At 37.5% G+C, this 24,156-nt stretch overlaps 1 protein-coding gene across 1 annotated transcript in view; it reads left to right on the plus strand.

The window, feature by feature from the left end:
* The window catches only part of LOC107746346 (ectodysplasin-A-like), a 40,326-nt gene that overhangs the window by 6,834 nt on the left and 9,336 nt on the right, over nt 1-24,156 (plus strand). Inside the window, exon 2 of the mRNA XM_016560502.1 lies at nt 23,201-23,264. Coding sequence (XP_016415988.1) covers nt 23,201-23,264 — 64 coding nt within the window. The remainder of the gene's footprint in view (nt 1-23,200; nt 23,265-24,156) is intronic.

A 24,156-nucleotide genomic window follows, 5' to 3' on the forward strand; every position in this document is an offset into this window, starting at 1 on the left:
GCAGATATTTCTTGAGACGAGGAGAAAAAAAAGATCGGATAGGGAAAGCTCTGGCTTCGTGTGGACGTAGCCTAAGTGGAAAAAGCGATATATTCTAGTTACACTAGTGCAAATTATGACAAATTCTGTTTACACTAGCAGTATTTTTTTTCAGCAATAGACTAAATGTAAATAGTAGTTTGGTGGCCGTAGCATAAGAAGTAGCATATTGAGTGAAATTCGCGAATCACGATTCAATTAGGGGTAGGAGTTTATATGAATGTATGTCTGAGGGGAACTTACTGTCTTTAGAAAAGTTTAGATGGTATTTTTTCTTTTCATCTTGCCTCTGTATAATGCATATCGCTTTACAGTATTAAATAGGAAAAATAGTGTGTGATAATAATACAAAAGGACAACAGTAAACACTCAATTTCAGTTAAAGTCAGTTCATCATTGATTCAGTGATGTCATCGTCCAGCTCAGTTCAGTTCAAATAGTATCTGTGCAATCTAGTTGACGATATCGCTGGAAATTAAGTGTCCCCAACTTAGCAAGCCAGAGGCGACAGTGGCAAGGAACCAAAACTCCATCGGTGACAGAAATGGAGAAAAAACTTTGGGAGACACCAGGCTCTGTCGGGAGGGCAGTTCTCCTCTGGCCAGACGAAACCAGCAGGTTAATTCCAGGCTGCAGCAAAGTCAGATTGTGCAGAGGACTCATCTGGTTCCCGTGGTCTTGTGCCTTATGGCCATCTAGATCAGGGGTTTTCAAACTGTGGGTCGCAGAGTGGAACAAGTTGGGTCGCACAAAGTCACTTGGCTGCAGCTAAATTTGCGTTTCAATGACACACACACTCACACACAGTTCAGTCTAGGGCTGCACGATATACCAACATTAATTACGAATTGCGATATTCTTAGTGCGATTTTTGAATCGCAATTAAGTCAAAGCCTTATTTTTTTTATATGAAGAGATTTATTTTATTTGTGTTATTTATTTTATTTGGGGCTTGTTTTAAAATTTCAATTTAGTTTTGTTATTTACATTTACACTATATTTAAATTTTGTCATTTACCAGAAGCTTTTGTCCAAAACCAACAAAAGAGCAATAATATGCAAGTGCTATATTAGTATATTATTATAGTGTTATATTTCAATTTCACAAAGAAATGTGCAGCATTTTGTCCAAGCAATAATAAAAGGACACATTTAATTTATAATTTGTCTTAAATCTCATTATGTAAAAAAATTAAATAAAATCGTGAACCGAATCGAATCGTGAAAGCAAAATTGTGAATCGAATCGAATCGTGAGTTGAGTGAATCGTTACATCCCTATATATAAGTGTTACATTTATAGTTACTATTCCCCGCCTCCAGTTCACTCACACATTTAAAGAAGAAACGTCACATGTCAAGTCACCTTTATTTATATAGCGCTTTTAACAATACAGGTTGTGTCAAAGCAGCTTTACAGTATTAAATAGGAAAAATAGTGTGTGATAATAATACAAAAGGACAACAGTAAACACTCAATTTCAGTTAAAGTCAGTTCATCATTGATTCAGTGATGTCATCGTCCAGCTCAGTTCAGTTCAAATAGTATCTGTGCAATCTAGTTGACGATATCGCTGGAAATTAAGTGTCCCCAACTTAGCAAGCCAGAGGCGACAGTGGCAAGGAACCAAAACTCCATCGGTGACAGAAATGGAGAAAAAACGCACAAAGTCACTTGGCTGCAGCTAAATTTGCGTTTCAATGACACACACACTCACACACAGTTCAGTCTAGGGCTGCACGATATACCAACATTAATTACGAATTGCGATATTCTTAGTGCGATTTTTGAATCGCAATTAAGTCTGCGATTTAAAACATGCGTTGTGTGTTTTGAAGCGCGGGAGCACACGGGTTGTAATAACAGTGAAGGTCTCAGAGCGACGTCATTATTAAAGGGCTCCATCGGTTCGCATTATTAATGAGATGAAACTCACTCACTTCACTGCGCTGTATTCTGCATGAGATTGCATACACCGGAAAATTCAAATGTTACGAAAACTGTTTCAGGTATGTTAATTCATTTATATCGTCTGTTTGAACTCCGCGCTGTTTTCGTTCCTTCATATGCATTTGGCTACCCACCAATAAGGAAACAGTCTGTAAGAAGCATTTCACATGTATGGAGTGAGTGGGGCACAAACGCAGGGTTAATTGTAACACTACAAGATTTAAACATTTCCACACGCTAGCATAACAAAATTAAACTAAATTTCCTATTATTTCCTTGCCATGTCATCTCTATATATAGAAAAAAATGTGCCAAAGTTAAAAAATCTTTTGAAGATATGTTGATCATTTATTTAACTTTCTTAATTTTAAATTTCTGACTGAAGTAAATTTGTCATCTCGGTTTTTAGTGTTTATTTAAAATGAGACACATTTGTTTATTATTTTTACAATTGTTTCACAATTATTTTAATCTCCACTGTTTAATCTCTCACTGTTTTAGATAGTTCTGCTTCGCTTCTTATGCTTTGCTAAAAAAAAAAAAGTGTTTGGTTGTGCTCCGCTCTCCCCTACACACACGGAAGGATCATGCATTTTCTGCGCTGAACCCCACGATGAGTTTAAGGATTACAGTTCATAGCCGCACCGGAGTGAGCGTGTTTCGAGTTTTTATGTTTCATAGACTCCTTAACGTCTGTAAATGAAGAAATTAAAGCGTAAATATTAGTAGTGAAATTTTACAGTTGTACTATAAAATAAAATGGTTATTTTTTCTTAAATACTTAATTTCTGCCATATTAAACTTTTAATTAAGATTAAGCGTAATGTCATTTGATTTGTTTTTTTATCTCAAATATTTTGTTTCTGGCATATTAAACTTTTTGTTAAGTTTAAGCTTACAGTAATGTCAATTGTTTTGTTTTTTTATCTCAAATATTTTGGTGGGTCATGAAATAGATTATACTTGTCTAGGTGGGTCATGGAATGGAAAAGTTTGGGAACCCCTGATCTAGATGACGAGGTCTTCGCTGGGGATGTCTCTGGGGCTCATCTAGTTGTCCTGGACTCCGCTGTTTGTTCTTAAAACGCTTGTGAGTAGGATTAATTTTTTATGCATCTCTTCCAACGTCTCCGTTGCTAATTCCAAAACATCATTTTAGATTTAGTAATGGAGGCTTGAGCTGTTGATAGTAATGCATAATGCAGTTATGTGAGAGAGAGAGATTAAGCGTGTGTGAATTACCCAAGTCTGTGCTTCTCTCAACAGTGTTAATGCTAACTTTGCTTGTATCATTTACATTTTTTTGTGTTTTATATTTAAACTCTTCATACAAAATAGTATAAAATGTACTTTCGGCCATTTATTGGTCATAACTTTAATAGCGCTATATCTATGTATGTCCATACATCAAATACTCAGCTGTGAAAATGCTACTGGTGTCTCATTATAGCACATCCAGCTTGTGTTTCAGTGAAGGTCATACCTGTTACAGAGGATCAGACCAGCTTTTCTTTTACAGTGTAGATCAAACCTTTCCTTTGTTAGAGTTTGTGTGTGTGAGAGAGAGTATGGGAAAAAGAAGGGAATACTTTCCCCATCAACCTCTCTCTTTCTCTCTCAGGCATTATGGCATGTGGCCAGATCGCAGTGTGAGCTCTCTAATGCACACACATACTATTCCTTATTAAGCTTTGTAGGTATGGGATTCCTCCTCGACAGGATATTACAGTAATGGATGGAGTCAGCCACACTCTAATTACTCTCCATTCAACTATTTACCACTGTAACTAATACACACACAAGTTTCTCACATGCGCTCAGTGTGTTAGCCTGAGTCCTTTGTCCTTTGAGTTAGCAGTGAGGAGTTAGCAGTAAGGAATGCGCTTGTTGATCAGCATCTTAGATCTGATATAGCGTTAGCCATATATCCCAGAGCGCTGCTGTCTGACTGATTACAAAAGTGTGTGTGTGTGTGCTAATGAGAGATCTAAGAGCGGGTTCACCTCAGCCAAACAGGTGTTAGAGAGCTGTGCTCTGATGAAACAGAATGTTTGCATGACTTTAATGGCTTTACTTTAAACAGCTGGATCTATTTAAGGAGTCTCAGACAGCATCCAACACACAGATGTGTAAGTTTGGGAACCAAAGCTTTAAAGTTACACTTTAGAGCGGCATGATGATTGGATGGATGGATGGATAGATGACTGAATCTTCCTGACTACAGTAGGTCACACCAATGATAATAATTTTTAAAAGTCAGATCAGGCAGGCACATTAATATTTTTTACCAGCTAGATGAATAGAAAGCGATGTAACTTCATTTTTCTGTGGTGTGAGTATAGCTCAACCCTTTTCATAGCAGTATATATATATTTTTTTTAATTTAGATTGAAAAATCAAAATTATTTTAGTTAATCAGTTCATTTGGATGATTCAATTTTAATAAACCAGATAAAAATCAGATTCATTGAAGCACGGCCCTCATTTAGATGCCCACACAGCATTACACATTGTATTTTGTAATTATACGCTGTCTAAATTAATTATACAAAATTAGTTAAAGACTTCATTAAAGTTTTTGACTTGGTTATATAAGTTATGGTGTTTTTTTATTTTTTTTATTTATTGTATATAAATCTGTGGTAAATATGTATGTGTGTATTAAATATGTATATATATATATATATACACACATACATATTTACCACAGATTTATATACAATAAATACAAAAAACACCATAACTTGTGTGTGTGTATAAATCTGTTCAAATGTGTTTATTGATATCACCCTAAATGAGCTTCTCAGTTGAGTGTCTTTGTGGCAGATAAATACTTTTCAGGGGTTTTTTTGGTGGGTAGTGACTTCACTTCTCGTTTTTATCATATTCACTGTAACTTGAATACCCAGGGCAGATCCTAAATGACCCATGACCTCTGACCCTTCACACAAGCCCTGCCACCTCAAAAACAACTAGAAACAGCTCAATGGCCTCTCTGTCAATAAATAAAGCTTTTGAAATTTAAAAAGGTTTCTTTGTGATTAATGTGAGCTTATATTGGTTGTGACTGGAGTCTGAACACACTGCCACATTTTTAGCATGGCTGTCCCCAAGTAACCCAGTGTGTGCGTCTGCTGCCTGTGTGTATTTGTGTGTTTTTGTGTGTGCATGTCAGTCTGTCTGTAAAAGCCTGTGTGTGTGTGTGTGTGTGTGTGTGTTTGTTTGACGTTGTACGTATAATAACCCCTATTATTCTGGTCCTGCTTGGCATTTGTGAGGAATGCTCTGTCTTTCTGTTGTGGGGTGTGTATGCATCTGTATCTGTTAATATTGTATTTTGTCTCTGTTGTGGTGATTTAAACTTTCCGCAGCAGTTTGTGCTTCCTGGTGGTTTCCGTCCTTGTTGATGTCTGTGTGGGTGTGTGTGTTTCTTTACACGGGAATGTAATTCCCTCTGTTTCTAAATGAGTTTGGTTCACCCTGGGGTTCGCCGACTGAGAGAGTTCCAGACAAACATCATTGTCTGTGACCAGGCAATGATCTGTCATTAAGCGTGGAGGTTGAAAGGTCATGCATGAGTGTGTGTATATTTTGACAAGGCCTCCTGTTATCACTCCATTGAAAGGACTCCTCTGAATAAAAGCAGTTTAGATGTTGTATGTTAAATTAATTTAAGCACAGCTGTGTGGGTGTAGTATTTGATCATTTGTTGCCTTTGACGAAACCTCCATCCATTTGGTGAGGTAGGGAAAAAAGAAGGGAAGATGAATGAAAGCTTGACTAAACAGGACAATCTATCTCGGTGTCTGTGATATGTGAACCTCACTGTGGTTTGAGATGAGAGCAGAGGCTTGTGTTGTTTTTGGAGTCATTACCAGCATATTCTTGATGGTCCTTTGAGAATCATATGAAACGTTGTTCTCAATAATGTAATCCATATGTGATAACATGCTCATAATCTAAACCTGCTCTAATCTGTATGTGTGGATGTGCACATCTGTATAGGGTGTGTTTGAAAAGAGACTGATCCAGATGAGGCTGGAGTAAGAGTGATGAAGGTGACATTCACAATCATAGATAGATTCTTTTATTTCTATGCTCTTGTACCCTCCTAATTTCTTGCTCAGAGTTTTGTTCTCTTCTTTACAGTTTCTGAATCTGAGACTATGTCAGAATTCCGTTCAGAATCAAGCAGAACCTTCATGATTCACTTAATATTACAGATTAATATTCCAATATTCCATATTGTGCACATTTTTAATTCAGTAACAGTTTTTCTTTTTAAGTGTTAATATCTTGCATATCGCATTAATATTCAGTGAAATGTGTATATTAATAGTGGATTGATTCAGAGATGCAGTTTCTAGTTCCAATTCTGACTTCTTTGAAGTGAAATTATATATTTTGGTTCACATTTGTATTGGTTGACTGATATGAAGCCATTATGTTGGCTGGCATTCAGCATTTTCTACAATTATTTAATAAACTTAAATTAAGTTTGGTAGGTGGGACTTTTATTTTGACAGTGCCGAGAACGCAGCGCCTGAGTGCAGATGCACCAGAGCTCCCATTCTCTGTCTAATAATACAATGGTAAATACTATAATATGTTTAACAATATACTGTCTGCATTTCAAAAATACACATATCATCTAAACAAATCATTAAAACAAACAGTTAATTCCACAAATCTCTCGAACATTGGTGAATCCAACTGTTAGATCTTCTAAAGCAGGGGTGTCCAAACTCGGTCCTGGAGGGCCGGTGTCCTGCAGAGTTTAGCTCCAACTTGCCTCAACACACCTGCCTGGAAGTTTCTAGCATGCCTAGTAAGAGCTTGATTAGCTTGTTCAGGTGTGTCTAACTTGGAGCTAAACTCTGCAGGACACCGGCCCTCCAGGACCGAGTTTGGGCACACCTGTTCTAAAGTGTGCATTGTACCCTGTATAAAAATGTGTGTACTCTATGCCTGAAGGTTAGTCCGTGTGAAATTGTGTATGATTCAAGCCTTGTGTATTATTGATGTGAACGAGCAACTTAAAACTATTCTTCTCTATATCCAGTTTACCGCTATGCTATATTTATGTTGTTCATTGTGTACTACTGAATGTAAAATTAGTGTTGCTTGGTCTTTATTTGAGGATGTTTGATTCCCAGTGCATACAGACTTAAAAGATTATTGAGTGCACTGTTGGTTACTGCCATAATGGGATTACAGAATCAAGAAGTTGCTGTATACATTGTTTATTTTAAAGATTTTTTTTAACAAAATTATTTTTTTTATTTAAAAAAACTGATTTAAATTTGATTTTCAAGTGATTTATATCCAAATATTTTTGTAACTAACTATTTAGTAACTATTAGTAGTAATAATAGTAGTAGTGCTCTCACCCTGCTCTCTAAAACATTGGCATCTGCCACAAAAAAAAAACATATGTGGGTCAACCAATACATTTTACATAAGGCCTCAGTAAACTTTCCATTCATACTGTATATTTGGACCACCTTCTGAGATGGTCCTTTTGACAGGAAATTAAATGTAAATTAAATGGTTGACCTCTTGCTATAAAAACACTGCGTACTTTGCAAGGGGCCTCACTTACATGTTCATGAATCTGTTCTGTTGAACAATATGCTGTTTTACATATGGTGACATTTGAGTGAGGCTGACAGTAATGATATGAATCTGAATACAGATGGCATGCCCTTTGAGATTATATCATTGATTTATGACGGCTTAGATGATTGTTCATGTTTTTCTGGTTAGACCGATGCCCTGCGTCATATATCTAGCAAGACTCTGGAAATTAACATGAATTTGGGTAAATAAGGACGTTTCTCTGGTGTATAAATATGTAGGGCCTAGGGCTGTGCGATATATATCGTCTACGATATTATCATAATTGTTGTTTAAACAATATGCGATTTGACATTATCGAGTATATCGCAAAAACCAAACAAAAACACACCCAGAGAGTGCACGTATACACTATGAGACGTAGGTTAGACTACTGGCCGAGCACATCTAGTGTTCATGCTTTCCAAATACTGCCACCTACTGGTGATTTTAGGTTTATATTTAAAGTGTGTTTTCCCTTTTTTCCACAAATCATTTCAGATATCACTATTGAATATTTTGTTATCAAAACATTATTTTTGCAGGTTAACTGCATTCATATCCTGCATTAAATGTCCAGGCAAATGTCTGTGTAAATGCATTTAAACACCACTTTAAACACCACAGACGCAGCTTCTGTGCCACCTCTGCATTGCAAACACATTTTGTTGATACTGATTTCATTTGATTTGTAACTGCCCTATAGTGTCTTACTATTTAAATTTAGGCAATTGATTACATTTAAGAATTTGACACAAAAGATGATGCATACATTTAATTAGGTCAGAAAAATGGCCTTATAAAGGTTAAAATGGCCATAAAAGGTAAAAAATCGATTTAAACTTATTGGAAAATTTTAATTCTGTTACTCCTGCAAAATAATTAACACACAGAATATGAAGAATATCAAAAGCTTTGGGAGTCAGCTGTCCACGGCAGTCCTAAACCTGCCAAAATACCAGCACAATAACACGCTCAGCAAAATATCCTCTAATTATCGTTATCAACAAAATTCCAGATAATATTGATATCACTTTTGTCATTATCGCACACCTAGGGTCTATGAAATGATTGTTATTGAAAGAGAGGCTTAGTGAGAATAGAAGTGTTGTTGTCATCCATTTGATAAAGGAATCATGACGTCATGAGTTATCAATGGTTCAAAAATAAAAAAAACTATCAGTGATTTTTATAAATGCATTCATGCATGCACACAAAACACTGTCTGTCTCTCCTCATCTTGTTCTTTCTTTCTCTCCTTCCCTTCTGTCCAAAAGATGTATGTTCATCTGAGTGCTCGTCAAGCTGTTGAGCAGATGTGTCTCTCTCTCTCTTTCTCTCTCTCACTAGCCTCTCTATCTCTTGCTCGCTCTTTCATGTGGTTTGTGGTTTGTCCCAAATTGGAATTGTTTAAAAGCCACAACACAGAGCCCTTTACACCAGGCAGAGCAAAGGAGGGGGGAACAAAGTCAGCGAGAGAGAGAATAAATCAAGAGAGCAGGTGGAGAAGAGTATGTGCCAAATTGCAGACAGGTGCGGCCCAGCCTCGACACCAAGCCCTCGACAGAATCGCTGTGCTCGCACGTAAAATACTAACCACTTGATCAGCACTGCTCTTTCTGACCACCTGACAAGCCTGCAATGGCATCATCTACCCATTCAGGTCAGGGGTCAGGACAGCAGCTCTCTAATTGGAGGACGAACGAGGAAAGTGCCTGTTATTTTTTTGATTTCGGGTATTTCCTGTCTCTGCAGTTGGTTGCTGAAGTGATGCCTTTTGGCACTTTTCTTTTGAAGTTGGATGTCTTGAAAAAATATATAATATGAAACTTTAAAGCATTATCCCAAGGTCTCCCGTGTCCCACAATGTCTCAAGAGGAAAAAATGTTTCTTTTTTTTAAGGTGTTTTAATGAAGCCATTAAAGTCAGGCATTAACAACACAAAATCTATTGAAAAGGTGGAGCAGCGGCTCCAGCATTGAACAAGATGTTGAACACGTTCCAGGCACATGTGTGCGCGCGTATGTGCGTGATCGTATGCACACATTTCTCTTGAAAGGCACTAGATCACATGTTAATTTAATGTTTGTTCTAAAAAGCCAGACTGATGATGGTGTGAATGTACGAGTGATCATGGTAGCCAAACTTGCGTGTGAGTTGGTGGGTGGGTGTTTGGAGCAGAAATCATCTGGCATGTTTAAAAAGAGTCTCAGAGAACTAAATGACATCTCCAAAATGATACATTCATAAATAAAAAGTGGGTCTTTTTATTTATCAGTCTTTGTCTCTCTTTAAAGGAATAATTCACCCAAAAATGAACATTTTGTCATTACTCACCCCGTTGTCATTCCAAAACCATACAACTGCTTTTCTTAAGTGGAACACAAAAGAAGAAATTCTGGGGACTGTCCTGGTTGCTCTATGATCCTGTCCCATACAATAATTTTTTTGAGAAACAGCCTGAAATGTAAGTCATTATGGGTTATATAATAGCTTATAAGCTTTTACTGTGACTGGAACATTGAGCTACAGAATTGTGTCGATCCGATTCTAGAATCTGAATCATTCAGACCTGTTCTGTGAAGTAGATCAGCTCTTTCATTGAAAAGATATGACTAAAAAGAATGATTTATTCACATCCACTTTTGTCCATCCATCCATATTCTTTCTTTCTACCTTTCTTTATTTGATTCTTTTTTCCTTCTTGTGTGAGCTATTTTTACCAGCATTAGATACTGAGGAAAGCATGTGTGTCCTTACTTTTTTGATTTGGGCTGGTGCTCTGCATTTAGTCATACACTGTAAGTGTAAGCCTGCTGTCAAATCTCTAAAGAAAATAAAATGTGTTTAAAATGAGACCTGTATAGAATTCAGGGTGTAAATGGCCATGTAATGGATTGTAATAAAATAACATTGTATAGAAAGTTGGATTGTTCTATACTCGCTGGAGTAAAATCAAAGCTATTTGCTCTGTACAGTATTGTTGCCACGTCTGTTGGTACTATTGTATTACATCCATTACTCATGATTTCATATATTACTCATGAATTCATTACAAGACCTCATCAGTGTGTATGTATACTGGGATTTCAGTGTTACACAAAGGTTAATTTTCTCTAGTTTAAAGCCAGCTCTTGTGACTCACGCCACAAAGATGAGAATGAGAAGGATGAATATGGAGGAAAAAGTATCAGAGAAAAGAAATAATGAGAGAAGGATTGAGGAAAAACAAAAATGGGAGCGAGAAAAACATTCATTCTTCTGTGTGCTTGATGAGCCAAGCCTTTTGTTTGAAGCTGTCATAGTTTGCATACAACACGGCACAACACACACGCTGAGACGTGTAATCCTTGAGAAATATGTGGAGGCCTCTGTGATCTCTTGCTTACATGTTTTCCGTCTTAAGTTCAGGATAAATATTTGTGATGTATGCGTACAAGTCTGTGTGTGTTGTCCAAGCCGCAAGAGTTTGTTAGTGATGGCCAGGCCCACATGGGATCTGTGCGCACAGAGCTTCACAGAAAGCGCCGCAGATTTCCACAAAAGCTTGACACATTCCCCACCCCGTGCATGTTTGTTAATGAAATGTTTTGGATAATATGATTATGCTTTCAGCTACCAGTATGAGTGTCTTAGATACTTTTTGTTGTCTGTGCACTGCAGATTTCCAAAAATCCACAAAGAAAATGCAAAAGTAGCCTTTAGGTTCAGTCTGGTCACACTGACGACTGTCTCATGTCGTTAGTTATGGTGAAAGCGAGTATGACTATGGTTAAGTGGTTAGTTAAGAACAAATGTGTTATAGTAGTTAGTGTACATTGGTGTGCATGTGTGTGTATGTGACATGTCTGTATTAGCATGTGTGTTTGTGTACTGTGGTGTGTGTAATTTTGTGGTATGTTATTGATTTAGCTTGTAAAGAAACAGTGTGCACCCAGAGAGGTTTAGATGAGGCTCGGAGGTGAAGACTAACAGATGACAGAACCGACTTCTTTGAGTTGTCCTTGATTTTCTCTCTCTCCTTCTGCAGCTGTTAATTTTTTTTCTGCTGTATTCTGTTCATCAGCTGGTATTAATCCTTCCAAACACTCAGGACCCTTCAGACAAACGGGAACGCCTCACTTTACAAACCACTTGTGGCACCAGACACACGACCCTTGGAGTGTGTGTTTGTGAGAGAGAGAGAGATAGAGAGGAAATGGAGCCCAGGATCTGGTTTTAGTTAAGAGGGCAAATACTTGTATGCTAGCACATACAAACTTGCATGCACACACTTACGCTGGCTCTGGTGCAGTTGTCGCTTAGCTACAGTGATGACAGGCAGAAATTGTTTGACTGTGCACGGATGAGACAAAGTTTAATAGGGCGAATAGGTTTGTGACTACACACATACACTCTCTCTCTCTCTCTTTGGCAGTTTTGTTCGACTGTTGATCACTTGCAGTCTTCTAGATATCAAAGTAATGTGCCAAGGACAAATTTGAGACCTTTCCGTGGCATTTATTCAGACAAGCTGTGATGGACGTCAGGACAAAGTATCCCAATTTGAGAACGTGCGTAAGGCTGCCAGTTGACCCTGTCACATTTCTAGATTCATATTTAGATTCTGTCTTCATTCTGGGAAGGCTTGTGGTCTGATGTTTTACGGTGTTCACACATAAACATCATTGGATCGCTCTTTTGAGAATCCAAAAACTCAGTCTAATGTCATGGCCTGATCTGATTGCAACCTCTGGAGCACATTCTGCTCTCATTTGGCAGTATTCATGGGAGGGTGGAATAGTTTTTAGATGTTGCTCAAGTTTAGCGAAGGTCTTTGAGGATTCCACCATGAGCTCTGTATATAGCAGCAAGAGCGGGGATGACTGCTTCTTCAGTGCATTTGTCAAAAAGTAATGAACTCAATTTTATATGTACAATTTAACCAGATATGTACTACTCTACATGTTGGATTTTCAAGATCCACCCTCAGAAGGGACAGCAGCATTTCATGAAGACCGTACTCTCTCAACCAGCTCATGTTTACTGTTCTTCATATCATCTAAACAGAAATGTAACGTAATGTCTAAAGAAGTGAATACGAACTGAGTTCGTCATGCTCCAAAAAGAAAAAATAGTACCGTTAATGTAGTCTGTATGATTCATACGCTAAGTCTTCTGAAGCTATGTGATAGCTGTCAAACCTCAAATCTGGTGTTTTTATGATTTATGTAAGATTTTCTTCGATTACATATACTGGAAGTGTTTCTTACTCCACACCACAGGATAAACAGAAACTGCATACAAATTACATTTGTTATTGTGTGTATTGTCAACACAACAATGTATGCAAAATTAATTTTAATATACATTTACTGTTATTATTACTATTGTTTATTTGAAAGCAGTTGTCTTGCTTTAAAAGATTTTAGATATATTATCCTAGTCATATGGACTGCTTTCACAGTATTTTATATTTTGTTTAAAGGGGTCATATGATGCGATTTAAATTTTTCCTTTCTTTCTTTCTTTTTGGAGCTTGACAGTGCCACTGTCATTCACCTATATGGAAAGGACATTCAGCATAATAACATGCATGTGTGGGCGAGTAAACAACAGAATTTTTTTTTTTTTGTGCAGGGCTGCATGATGTGGTCAAACAATCAAACTGCAAGCAATATGCAATATGATACAATGGAGAGACTGAAGAGTGTGTGTCTGATACACTGGAACCAATAGGTTATTGACACACATCTGTAGTTTGTTTTGCATTAATATGGAATGCATGAATCACATTTGTTCACTGCTGTCGCCACATGTTTCCTGTATTGATTTGAAACTGTGTTGGTTGATTGGATTGGGAGCAAAAGTTGTACGTCAATTCATATCTGGCAATTACGATTATGATTTAGGCTTTGTTGCAGTTTTGCTGCTTGCTTGCTTCAGTGCAATAGCTGTAAATATATTTTTAATATTTCTTTCATCTCTACTTGAAGCTGCTGTATAGGCCTATTTTTTCTGTTAACATACTTTCTGCTATCCCAGGATAATATGCAGAGACAGCTCCAAGGATGACTTCCCGAAATGTGTAAACACTGCAGATCTTTGGTGCTTTTAAACATTGCTCTGTTTGTTTGAGTGGTCTGATGTGTCAACTTCTGGCTCAACCAATGGAGTGAGTTGAAATGTAAAATGGTGGCGGGGCTATTTTTCCAATTCGTTTTGGTGACGCTAATTGTTCAGAATTATAAATTCTGGATTTGGTTTGTTAAATGAGGAAAATTAATTGGTTTTCAATCAGCTTTATTTTACTTTCTAACAGTATTTGCAGAACCACAAATTTCTGCTGAGTAGTATTTTTTAGAAGAACAGACTTCTTCAAATTGGATATTGGTCTGTTTACTGTAATAGAGGGCATAATGGCTGTTCCTCTCATTCCTTTGTTACTGTGTTATGAACTCTAATGTTTGGTTGGCCACAAATATGCAGCCCAGTAATAAATCTTTAGTGTGGTGTGTTTCGCTGCTGTACTGTGCGAGAATGCACTGTGAGAGTGTGTAATGTGAGTAAATGTATATTTATATCCAACAATATCAGTGGAACCCAAGGCATCTGTATTCTCGTGTTTGTGTGCGTGTGAATTTGAGTAAGATTTGTTTTTCAGAAATGGCAGCTCTGTCCGTTTGTTGACTACATCTTCAAAACAGCTCTTTACATCTTTCATTCTCTTTTTGCCTCTTTATCTCTCCTTTTTCTTGCATCTGACCTCTTAATCATAACAGTTGAATCATTTGCTGCTGCTGAACAAAGCTCTAATTGGGGTTGTGTGTTTTCAGAGCCTTTGTTTAATTCATTTGGTGTTTTGTCTTGTCAGAAGGGAAACAGACTGATCTTCTGCCCAGGCCGGCGATAGTGAGCTTTTAAATCACAGAGAAGCTCTTTTCTTTAATCTTCCCCTGTCTAGCTTGTACTTATTTGAACAATGCTTGAAATGTGGTATTATGAGCACTTCCTATGTCTATTCACCTCTTTACGATGAATCGCTTGATGTATTCCCCAATTGTAAGTCGCTTTGGATAAAAGCGTCTGCTAAATATGTAAATGTAAGCGAATACTGTCTCTATCAAGGCACAAGCATTGTTTTGGTCACATGTATGTGTGTTGTTAAATGTTTAGAATAGTAGGCCTAAAGGTTGCTTTTTAGTTCATTTGTGAATGTTCACTGAACTGTGTGTAGGAAAGTGAAGCTTCAGGATCCTGGAGATCCACTCTTATGAGCATTCATTTACTTACATGCCAGTATTTCCCTCACTGCTTTTCACCACCGTGGCCAAATACAGTCCCATGACAAAAGAAGTCATATTTTGAGATTGATATTGCATTCCAGAGTGACTGTAATGAGAGCCCTGCATCAAAATGCATCTTTCTTGTTTAAGTTGTTCCATTTAAATTTTCCTTTCCAGCTGCATAAAGTAATTAGCAACATAAAAATTGGTGTAATCGATTCACAAACAAATGACTCTTAGGAAGTTATTTTTTTTAGTGACAACATACAGCACAACCAGTGAAGTCTCCTGTAACGATAACTAAAGTCCACTGAAGGCAAGTTGTGGATGAACCCAAGTGCAGTTTTATTAAGCAGAGTGTAATCCAAAATACAAACAAACGAAGACTTGACTTGAAACAGACTTGACTTGGCATGGCATGAACAGACTTGACCAGAAACAGACTTCAACTCACCAACAGCAGGTTACACAGTTCAAAGCTAGACAAGAAACAAAGGCAACATGAGGGCTACTTATACTAAACAATAAGGGTCACATGACATAAACCAACCAATGAGCAAACAGAGAACTACATGACAGGACAATTACCACAACAAACACAACAAAAGGACAAAATCACATGACTAGACAGGAACCATGACTAAGACAAAATAAAAGACATGAAAACAATGAACATGAAACAAAACCCATACCCCACATTACATCTACTTCATGACCAAATGACTCTTTTGAGCCAATCTTAATGAATTATTCAGAATGGCTCACTAAATTAGGATTCACTTTTTCAAATAGTCTGACAAATCCTTCTCTGCATTGGAATTCAAAGCGAGTCCAATCCGATCGAGAGCTTGTGAATCAGAATTGAATTGGAAATTTGTATTGATACCCCTTAAAATATATATCAAAATAAAATATATTTTAAATTTTACATAAGTTATTTTTTGGGGTCCATTTATTGTACTGTAAATTATTTTCATAAAAATTAAGCACATTTCCCCTCCATGGAGGACTGCCACTCTCAGTCAGCATTCTGATGTGATCTGATAATATCTTGCCAACTTTTGATTCGAGTCAAGCTATCACTGACATATCCATGACACATTTATTGTGATCAGCTTGCATTGGAGATTAATGTTTTTTTTAGTTTATTTTATTATTTGCATGTTGGAATGGTGATATAATGCTTTTTTTCTCCCGTGGGATGTAACATGAAATAGAGCAATAATAGATGAAAAGACAGAGGGAAATGAATCCAACACTAACAGCAGTATCAAAGCAGGAACACGTGCTTTGATCAGCTTCAACACTGAAATCTGTAGACCGAAGAGCAAGTAGGTCATCAGAAGGTTGTCTTGTGTTTCCATTTTTGTTCGTTTATCCAGATTTCTCCAAAGGCTAGCTCATAGTTTGGATTTGAAACCTATGAATAAAATCATATTAATAGTCTATCTGGTTATTTTATCTTCATAATAATAAGAACATTCCTTCTGGAGGAAGACAAGGTGACGTGAGGATATGTAGATATAACAGGAGAGAAGAAAGGGGTCCATTGATAAAGAGGCCAGTTAGAGTTTATCACAGTTTGCATCTTGTGTGTCTGTGTACGTGTGTGTTTGTGAGTGTGTATGCACATCTCATCCAGTGTTGGTCCCAGATGGGCTGCAGCTGTACAAGTAAAACCACACATCCAGCTGTCCGAGCTGTGTGTGTCACACTGCCCTCTAACTGGAGAAACTCACCACTTATGAGGTGAGAACATGTTGAGACCACTGTCACATAAGGTCTGCCACTCTTCTTTCTGTGTGTGTGTGTGTGTGTGTTTTACAGTACTACCAGCCCTTTTAACTACCATACAGTGGATGTGTGTGCTTTACTTCATAAATCGTCCTGTACCAAACTCAAGTCTGCATTCCTATCAGGTCAAATACCACTCTGACCTGCCAGTCAGTATTGTGTGCTCGGAAACACACTTTGTGTGTGTGTTTGAGAAAATATAACTCTTGCCAGAGAACATTTGATTTCTGATGTGCTCTTTAGCCAAAGCAAGCAGAGCTGTAATCAGATTGCCACGGTAAAAAGATCCCTCCACTGAGGGAGTGACATCATTAACTGTTGTGAAGGTCTCTCACTCTTATTCGCAAACTGAAACAAACTGTTCGACAACCTTGACATACTTTGCTCAAACTCTACCAGAGCCTTTTCTTTTAAACCATCATCTAAGTTGTTTATAAAGTCATGTGCTCCTCTGTGTAATGAACCGTAACATCGTGTAAATGCTCTGGATATAACATAATCACAAAAAAGTATGTATGTCGTTATTGTATTAATGAGATGACAGCGTCTGATAAGGATCTTTTAAAAATCTAGCTTACTCACTGTATCCGTTTTGATTTCATATGGTTTTGACAACACTTATACCATTTTTAACAAAAGTTTGAATTTAATGAGTCCTTATGACATTGACAAGTTTTTAAATAATGATCAGTGAAACATTTTTGTCTTTTTTTCCTCATTATTTCAGGACAATTACATCTCCCTCATTATTGACAATGTGACCAAAGAGTAGGTTATTTAATTAAAAAAAATTAAAGGCATCATAGAATAGGTTCATAATAATCCTCAATGTATGAATTGCAATTTTATGTATTTTTAATAAACTGATAGGTCTGTATAAAAATTAGCATCACTTCACTGACCCTCTTACCCTAGAATACTTTACAATCCTCTTTAACTTTTGAAAATATAGTGTCTCTGTGTAATTTCAGGTAAATTGGGCCAGTTTTTGAGATGCCTGTCAAAACGTGGCTTGGTTTGCCCACATTTTCCCCTTTCTTACATGCTCTCTGATGGTTACGGTGCTTGCTCTTATATAGGGCAAAACTGTCTTCTGCTCTGTTCTTGTACATTTAAATGTCATTGACGTGCTGGAAGATTTTGTGCTCATCTGCGTTTGAAAAGGACACAATACAACTTAATTATCGATATTTATTGAGGTTCTAGCTATGTCATTTTTATTATTAAACTCTTGGCTTAAATAGCAGCAAATGATTGTCTAATGATGGTGATGACGTGAGATTTATGATTGACCGGTCATAGAGATGGTCCCACTGGAGCGGCGTAGGATTAACTGCCTCTCACAACACTGTAATGGTGATAGAGCTGGCTGTGATCTCAGAAACTCTCAGTTTCCTGGAATACATCTTCCAATCTTTCAGCTAGAGGCCCAGATCCTTAACCACTAACCTACCACTGCAGTCTGTCAGATTCTCCACTTGATTATTGGCACATGTCTTTTCTGCCCACGTCAACGAAACGTCTTCATATGCAATGTTTTTCGATTACATTCAGATTCAGCATAACACTTTCATACACATTTCATACACACGCTTGTGTGTGTGTCTCGAGAGGATTGTATCTCTCAGTAGGAGTTTAATTGTATGATGTCAAGTGAGCTTCATTGGTCCAGGAGGACTGCGGTCATTCTCAACAATGAGAACATCTGCTCAAAGCGAGTGTTGTCTTGCTCTGTGATTGGGTCATAATGTCAAACTATCAAACATTTTAATCCATCCTGACATTATTTCCCTACTTCTTCTAGAACGTTCAGGATTTATCACGCCATTCTGTCAGCAGATCTCTACCCATCAGTGTTTAATTTATGTTAAAGGACAATCAACAATATGTGGATGGTTTATTGAAATATTTTAAAGTCGTTTATTGTACATCTGGTATCTTGTGGCGGTTGACCATTTGATCTTTGAGGGTTTCGTCCCTGAAGTGATAATTGACATGATTTGCAAAAAACAAACGTACTGCTAAAAACACAATAATTGAGCGCTTTCATAATAGATCTTTTGTGCGCATCTGAGTCGATGTGACATCAGAGTTCAGTTTGTTTGGTTGCAATGAAAGTAATTTTCTAAACTTAAATGCACATCAGTGAACCACACATCGTCTTTATGTAATAACCTGTAATAGCCAGATTTTGCTATTATGCGAAAGTGAAAAAAAAAAGAACACTAAATGATTTTCTTTCACAAAATTTGTTCACACACAGTGCAAGCCAAAATTCTTGCAAACCTCCCTGAAATGAAGCCCAAAGCCTGACAGAAACGACGTGATTCAGACTTCCGACTGGTATTTTTTACTCTGTTTATGGCAATGCATGATATGAACGTTTTCATTTTTCACCCATATTATCTCTGCACCACATATAATGACTTATTTACGTAAGGTGTAACTGTTGTGAAGGTCTCTCACTCTTATTCGCAAACTGACACAGTTTTTTAATTTTTTAATAATATGGGTGAAAAATGTTTACGTAAGGTAAAAGCTGTCCAACTAGTAGACTTTTAAGTAAAAAAAATAGTTTTTAGTGAATCAAATACATATATCAAAGTGTAACAGTGTAATCCGCTTCACGATCATTCAAACAAGATAAACTTCATACTCTTTCATGGGGGTTTATGACTGAAGTGTTCATGATTCATAATTGAATTCCTAAGTGTTCATAATTGTACACATACTGTATAGTAACCGTTTTAGTTTTGCACAAGAAATTATTTGCAAATTAAAGTTGCATCAGTTGATAACTACAGAGCAGTTTTGGATTGTGCTGATTTAATATATGTTAAATAAATGATAATACAAATATTTTTACCAAATTAGAAGGGTCCCTTTATAACTTGCAGCATTAGATGAGAGAGGATTTCTTTCATATGTAAGCAGAATGGACAGTATAACCAAAATATGCCTAAATGAATTGGAATCAAATTGAGAGTTTGTGAATCAGAATCGAATTCATCATGTGAGTGCTAGTGGTGGTAATAAACGTAATGCATTTCAGACCTAGTTAATAGCCCACAATGAAAAGTGACCAGCAGGGGCAAAGAAGAAGGGTGGAACTTTGGACCCAGACACAAAATACACAATAAAAAACACATTACATTGTGAGAAGTTTTTTAACGAGAGATGTTTTTTTTCTTGTGTCAGAACAGGTCAACAACAGGTTAAAACTGTTTGTGGAGAGGGAAAGTTTCGAAAAAGAATTGCCCCTAATGTTTCAGAAAAGCAAGAATAATGTAAATGAAGTGTAGTGTATTAATGTGAAACACACGCTTTCTTGTGTTGTGCTGTGTTTGTGTTGCGATTATGTGTGTGTGGTCAGTCTGATTAAAAAGGTCGTTTTTCTCCAGCTGTCAGCGGAAAGAATGGAGAATGTCAAAATAAGTATGAGTGGAATAGATGCTACCGTTAGCTCAGACCACACACATACACAACCTCTTCAACAAGCAATGTCATACAATTCAAACAGAAATAAATTAGGCCTCATACAGCACGTACCCTTACTATAAATATTGTTTCAGAGCAACACATGTGTAATGTGTGAGTCTACACACACGTGTATGTATGAGGGTGTGAGTGTATCTGTCCTCGGTGACAACTGACAAACTAATCACACGCACGTATTCATCATGCAGCAGCGTTTATCTGTTCACAATCTCTTGTTTTACAAGCATGAAGAAATGTACACACATGCGGACACACGTTTGAGGGAAGCAATTTTAGCTTGATGGAGCATTTGACCAATCAGTTTGTGGGTGGTCTAAAGAAAGACAATTCTCTCTCCCTCTCTCTCTATAACTTGTATCCTCTAGTGTGTTTTGGTAACATTTGTACAGTATGGTTCAGTTTGATCGTATACATGCATTTGGTACATTATCGTTCAAAAGTTTAAGTTTTTTTAATGTTTTTGACAGAAGTAAAATATAAACAAGTACTGTAAAAAGTAACAGAAATATTGTGAAATATTATTACAATTTAAAATAACTGTGTTCTATTTTAATATATTTTCAAATGTAATTTATTTTAGCGATGAAAAAGCTGAATTTTCAGCAGTCATTACTGCAGGCTCGAGTGTCACATGATCCTTCAGAAATCATTCTAATACACTGATTTGGTGCTCAAGAAACATTTCTTATTATCAATGATGAAAATGCTTAATATGTTTGTGGAAACCATGTATTATATAATGAATAGAAAGTTCAAAAGACCAAATAATCCAACTGTGCATCTCTTGTGATACTGCAGAAAGACAAAGTTTCTAATGACCTTTAAGAAAGAAAGAGATTGGTGTACAGTTGTTTAGTTTGTGTGTGTTGTTTAGTGTGTGTAAAAAAGAGACAGATGAGATGTCTCACACTAGAGTCGAGTTACAAGGTCTAGACTGCACAGAGCTTTTTCTCACACACACACACGTCTTGCTAAATGAGGACATACCGTAGACCTCTATTGTATATATTTAAAGCTAATTATAATTACTGCAAACTAACCCAAACCATACGTCTAAAATAAAACGTTTTACATGTTTAATATTGGAAACACATTATTTGCTTTATTTATAAATCCCTTTTACGTTTCATGGTGACTCAGATGTCCCCAAAGGCAGGTTTTGTCAGATTTGGCTAACTTCTAGGGTCGGCTTGGTCCCTAAAGTACATGTAATTAAACCTCCATACTCACTTTCTTTTGTTGCGTATCATAATTGCAAATAAGAAAATCATTGTAAGCTTGGAGAAATGTTTTCAATACTCTCTCTCTCTCACACACACACATACAGACTCTGAGCCAGAACATCATGTCCAAAGGCTGGAACATCCTCTGGCAGGAAGACTTAGAGTGTCTGATTTCAAACACACAGTGGATTTAAAAACAAAGTGTGACACAGCAAGGTGTTTACAGATCTAAAAGTGTCATCTTACCGGTTAAAACACACACATACTCGCGTTCACATTCGCGCTTTAATGTTTTACGTGGATGCATGAATACACATGACACCCAAAGCACTCTGGGGCTGAACTTTGTGATTTAGTGGCTTTTCTAATCACATAAATAATGTGAGTTTTACACAGACACAGCTGCATGACCCCGCTAACGCTGCTCTACAAGTGTGTGTGTGTGTGTGTGTGTGTGTGTGAGTGTGTGTGAATTCAGACTCCTTTCCCTTCAACAATCCTGCAATCAAAAAAGAAAAAAAAAGAAAAACTATGAAGATGACAATAACAGTCTAGGTCTTGTAACGTGATTCTACTGTGAAGAACAGCAGGGTCATGTTCTCTGTCTTACTGACACAGACACAGATATGTGCTACTGCAACTGACCCAGAGTTACTCTTCTCTCAACCTTTTCATTCACTGTGTATAAACATACATGGGAACTCCAAACTGTCCTGAAGTATCCTGACCTGATAGTTATCCCCGAATATAAGATGTATGATGAGCTGTGTGTGTGTATGTGTCCACCGTCTGCCTTAACATCCTCTTATTGCAATCTCAAAAGCCCACAGTTACAATAGTAGTGCTTTATACACATACAAAGAATGAAGAACTGAAATAACGATAAATAAGCAAGGAAAGGAGACAAAAAGAGAAGAAAGAAAGAAATAGAAAGGGAAAAAATAGGAGGGAGAATGTATAGACGGAATGAAGCCTGAAATGGAAAAAATTAAGGGAGAAAAATGAAAGGAAGGAAGAAAAATAGAAAGAAGAAATGGAATGAAGAAATGAAAAGAAAAAATTAATGAATAAAGAGAAAAAAATAAATTAAAAAGGAATGAAAAGAAGACAGAGAAAAAAAATAGCAAGAAGGGGAAAGTATTAAGAAAAATAGGAAGGAAAGAATAAAGAATGAGAAGGAAATAAAGGAAGAATGAAGAAACAAAGGAAGAGAAAGTTTGTTCTCTCCCAACCTCATCAATTTAGTGAAAATGTCTTTGCTTCCTCTCTCTCTCTCTCTCTCTGTGTGTGTGTGTGTAAGGCTTGCAGCACTATTACTCTTTTCATATGTGAGATAATGATAAGAAAGGTATTTCTTTTCTAAATAATTCATTAAGTTTATGTGATTTTGTCTGTGTTTGTGTACTGGATCATCCTATTGGAATGTCTTACTGTTGTAAATCCACAGGGTTTCTCAACGCACACACACACACATTATGTTCATTATGCTGTCGTTCAGCAGAAGTGTGTGTGTGTGTGTGTGTGTGTGTGTGTGTGTGTGTGTGTGTTTGTGTGTGTGTGCGTGGTGGGGAATGAAACGAGGAGAGAGCAGAAGAAGAGAGAAAGGGCCGCGGCAGGAAAAAGTGTGTGTGTGTGTGTGTGTGTGTGTGTGCATGGTGACATTTATTTTATGAAGAAGTGGATTCATTTCATTGATCATGTTTTGGCTCAAACTCAAGCTGGAGTTAAAATGTAAAATGCTTTGAAACAGCACCATTAATTAATTTTATTCTTCTGCACTATATTTAAAAAAAACGTATTCCTTCATCTTCACAGAGCAGATGGAGGGATGAACACACAAGAGGGCTGGAGAGAGTCATTCATCGTACCAAACGTTCAGGTAAAAAAAAAACTCCTTTGTGTGTGTTGGTATTCATGAAATTTAGAGCTTATATTAAGACTGTGTGTGTGTGTGTGTGTGTGTGTGTGTGTCGTTTTATTTTAAAACTACTGATTTTTCTTATATACACATTCATTTAAATCTCAACTTCTCTTTCAGATACGTTCCAGTCTCTAATCACCTTCTCTCAGAATCACCTGACCTCTCTGTTCGAGACCACATACTCTTCCCTCATGTCATCCATCTCCCCGCACATCGCCTGCCTCTTCACGGACCTTTCTCGCTTCCTCCAGGGCACCGGCAATATCTCTGTTGAAGCTGCCGTTCACTGTTTCTTCGACAGTCTCTTCCCGTTAGTCCACACTCGTATTGTCAATCCCGGCATTGCTGGAAGCATTGGAGAGGACTCTTATAATGGAAACCAGCTTGGCGACTGTCTCCGCATGACAAGGCAGGACGTTAACCCCTTTGGGCCACACCCAAAAGCAATGGCAGATACGCTTGCGAGCGCGTTGCGGGCAGGCCGGGTGCTCAGCCTGGCGCTCGGCGTGGGGTTGGAAGTGATGAACATTACAGATACGGCAGAGTTGTCCAAGGAATGCAGTCGCGCTTTGGTGCGCATGCATTACTGCTCTCATTGCCGTGGACTCACCCTGATCCGGGCGTGCAGTGGCTACTGCCTCAACGTCATGCGCGGGTGCCTGGCCAGCCTCTCGGAGCTCCACAACCCCTGGAGACAGTACGTCAACGTGCTGCAGGATCTCACGCACATCGTCACCGGAGCGCACAACCTGGAGCTCGCCTTGCTGGGGATCAGAGGTCAGGTTGAGGAGGCCGTACTCTATGCTCAGCTCCATGGGCCCAGGCTAACTGCTACGGTGGGTGTCAGCAT

Source organism: Sinocyclocheilus rhinocerous, unplaced genomic scaffold, assembly GCF_001515625.1.
Source record: "Sinocyclocheilus rhinocerous isolate Xijiao unplaced genomic scaffold, SAMN03320098_v1.1 scaffold77, whole genome shotgun sequence".
Classification (NCBI taxonomy): Eukaryota; Metazoa; Chordata; class Actinopteri; order Cypriniformes; family Cyprinidae; genus Sinocyclocheilus; species Sinocyclocheilus rhinocerous.